The 2,003-nt window shown below is 55.1% G+C and overlaps 2 protein-coding genes across 3 annotated transcripts in view; one reads left to right on the forward strand and one right to left on the reverse strand.

Annotated features, from left to right (window-relative positions):
• Positions 1–828: 828 nt before the first annotated feature.
• RNF26 (ring finger protein 26) overlaps positions 829–2,003 on the reverse strand; it is a 13,153-nt gene continuing 11,978 nt past the window's right edge. Inside the window, exon 3 of one of the 2 annotated variants that reach the window (XR_001512993.1) lies at positions 829–871. The gene's annotated coding sequence lies outside the window, so the exon portion shown is untranslated. Of the gene's footprint in view, positions 872–897; positions 930–2,003 lie in introns of those variants that run through there. The other variant, XR_001512992.1, reaches the window with a different exon arrangement.
• The window catches only part of MFRP (membrane frizzled-related protein), a 6,123-nt gene continuing 6,010 nt past the window's right edge, over positions 1,891–2,003 (forward strand). Inside the window, exon 1 of the mRNA XM_015560627.1 lies at positions 1,891–1,936. Coding sequence (XP_015416113.1) covers positions 1,891–1,936 — 46 coding nt within the window. The remainder of the gene's footprint in view (positions 1,937–2,003) is intronic.

The raw sequence follows: 2,003 nt of genomic DNA on the forward strand, positions 1-2,003 counted from the left end.
GGTACATGCCCTTGACCAGAATGGAATCTGGGACCCTTCGCCCTTTGGTCCGCAGGCTGACGCTCTATCCACTGAACCACACCAGCCAGGGCAAGACCAGCACTTTGGATTCACCTGGCCCCACATTCCACTCTGGTCTCTGTCCAGATGTGAGCGTGGGGAGCCACCTAACCCTCCGAGCCGTGGTGCCATCTTTTGGAAAATAGTGCTACCTCATTGAGGGACTAAAAGAGAAACTGTGGGTCCAAGCTCTGCCAGGCCTGACACCCAACAGACGGTCCATGGGGGCTGCAGCGGTGTCAGCTGCCTCCCTGCCTCCCGCCGACCTCCCCCAGGTGAGCCTGGCTGCACAGGCCGGGCGGCCGCCCTCACTGCTCTCCCTGAGGGCCCCGGGCCAGGCTGGAGTGTCCCAGAGACCAGCCTGGTGGCGAAGGCAGGGGAGGGCGCTGTTGCGGAGTGTAGCTTCCTGTCCGTGGCCACTGCAGACCCCCAGCTCTGAGAGGCCGTCCTGCCCATCTGCCCGAGGCCTGGGTGCCTTCTGCTCCCGCCCCTCCTCCCGCAGGCTGGGGGCCCCAGGAAGAGGCAGTTTCCCCCTCACGTAGCACAGCCCTGAGCAGCCGTGTTCTGCCCGTCAGGGCTCATCTCCTTGTCCCGGGAGCACATGGGCCTCCACAGGCCCGGGCGTGGCCATTCCCTGGCCACCTGCTAGGGAGGAGCATCCGCCCTGGTTTTGTCCAGGGTACTTGGGGCTCATCGGCCTTGAAGTTGCCAAGCAGCCCCACTCGGCCTCCTCCCCCCTAGCACCCCACAGGCTCACCCCACACTCCCTTGGTCTCTCTCTCTCTCACACACACACACACACACACTCACACTCACACACACATACACTCACACACACATACACACACTCACACACACACATACACACACTCACACACATACACACATACACACACATACATGCACACATGCACACACACATACACACACACATACACACACATACATACACACATACACACACTCACACACATACATACACACGCATACACTCACGCACATATACTCACGCATGCACACTCACATACATACATACACTCACATGCATACATATATTCACATACATGCACGCACACATGCATACACACATACGTACACCCACATACACGCATGCACACATACACTCACATGCATGCATGCATGCACTCGCACATAAATATACTGATACACACATACACATTCACACACACACGCTAGCACATATACACACATACACATACACAGACATACATACACATACACACACATGCATGCACTCACATGCACACACACGCATGCACACAGACATACATACACACATGCACATGCACACATACACACACATACATACATACACGTGCATACACTCACATACACACATGCATGTACACACACTCATGCACACACATACACTCACATACATGCATACATACGCACATATACTCACACACATACACATACACATGCTCACACACATACACGCATGCACACGCATGCACACGCATGCACACACGTGTGTGCGCGCGCGCTCATGCATACACACGTGCACACACATGCACACATATGCATACATACATGCACATACACATACATAAACATACATACACATACACTCACACATGCACACACATACACACATACATACACCCTCACACACACTGACGCACACACACTCACGCACACTCACACACACATGCACACACACACAGACGCACACACTCACACGCACGCACGCGCACACACACACATGCACACACACGCACACACACATGTGCGCTCACGCACACACACACACTCACACATGCACACACACACACACACACACACACGGCACCCAGTTTCTCCTGTGGGATGTGCACAGCCACTGAGTGCCTTTCAGACGCTGCCCGGGGCCCAGGCGCGGCCCTCAGCTGAGTTGGATTAAGGGGCCGGCTCACGCCTTTGCAAATTCCTTCTGGCGGCTG

Source organism: Myotis davidii, unplaced genomic scaffold (genome assembly GCF_000327345.1).
Source record: "Myotis davidii unplaced genomic scaffold, ASM32734v1 scaffold355, whole genome shotgun sequence".
Taxonomy (NCBI): domain Eukaryota; kingdom Metazoa; phylum Chordata; class Mammalia; order Chiroptera; family Vespertilionidae; genus Myotis; species Myotis davidii.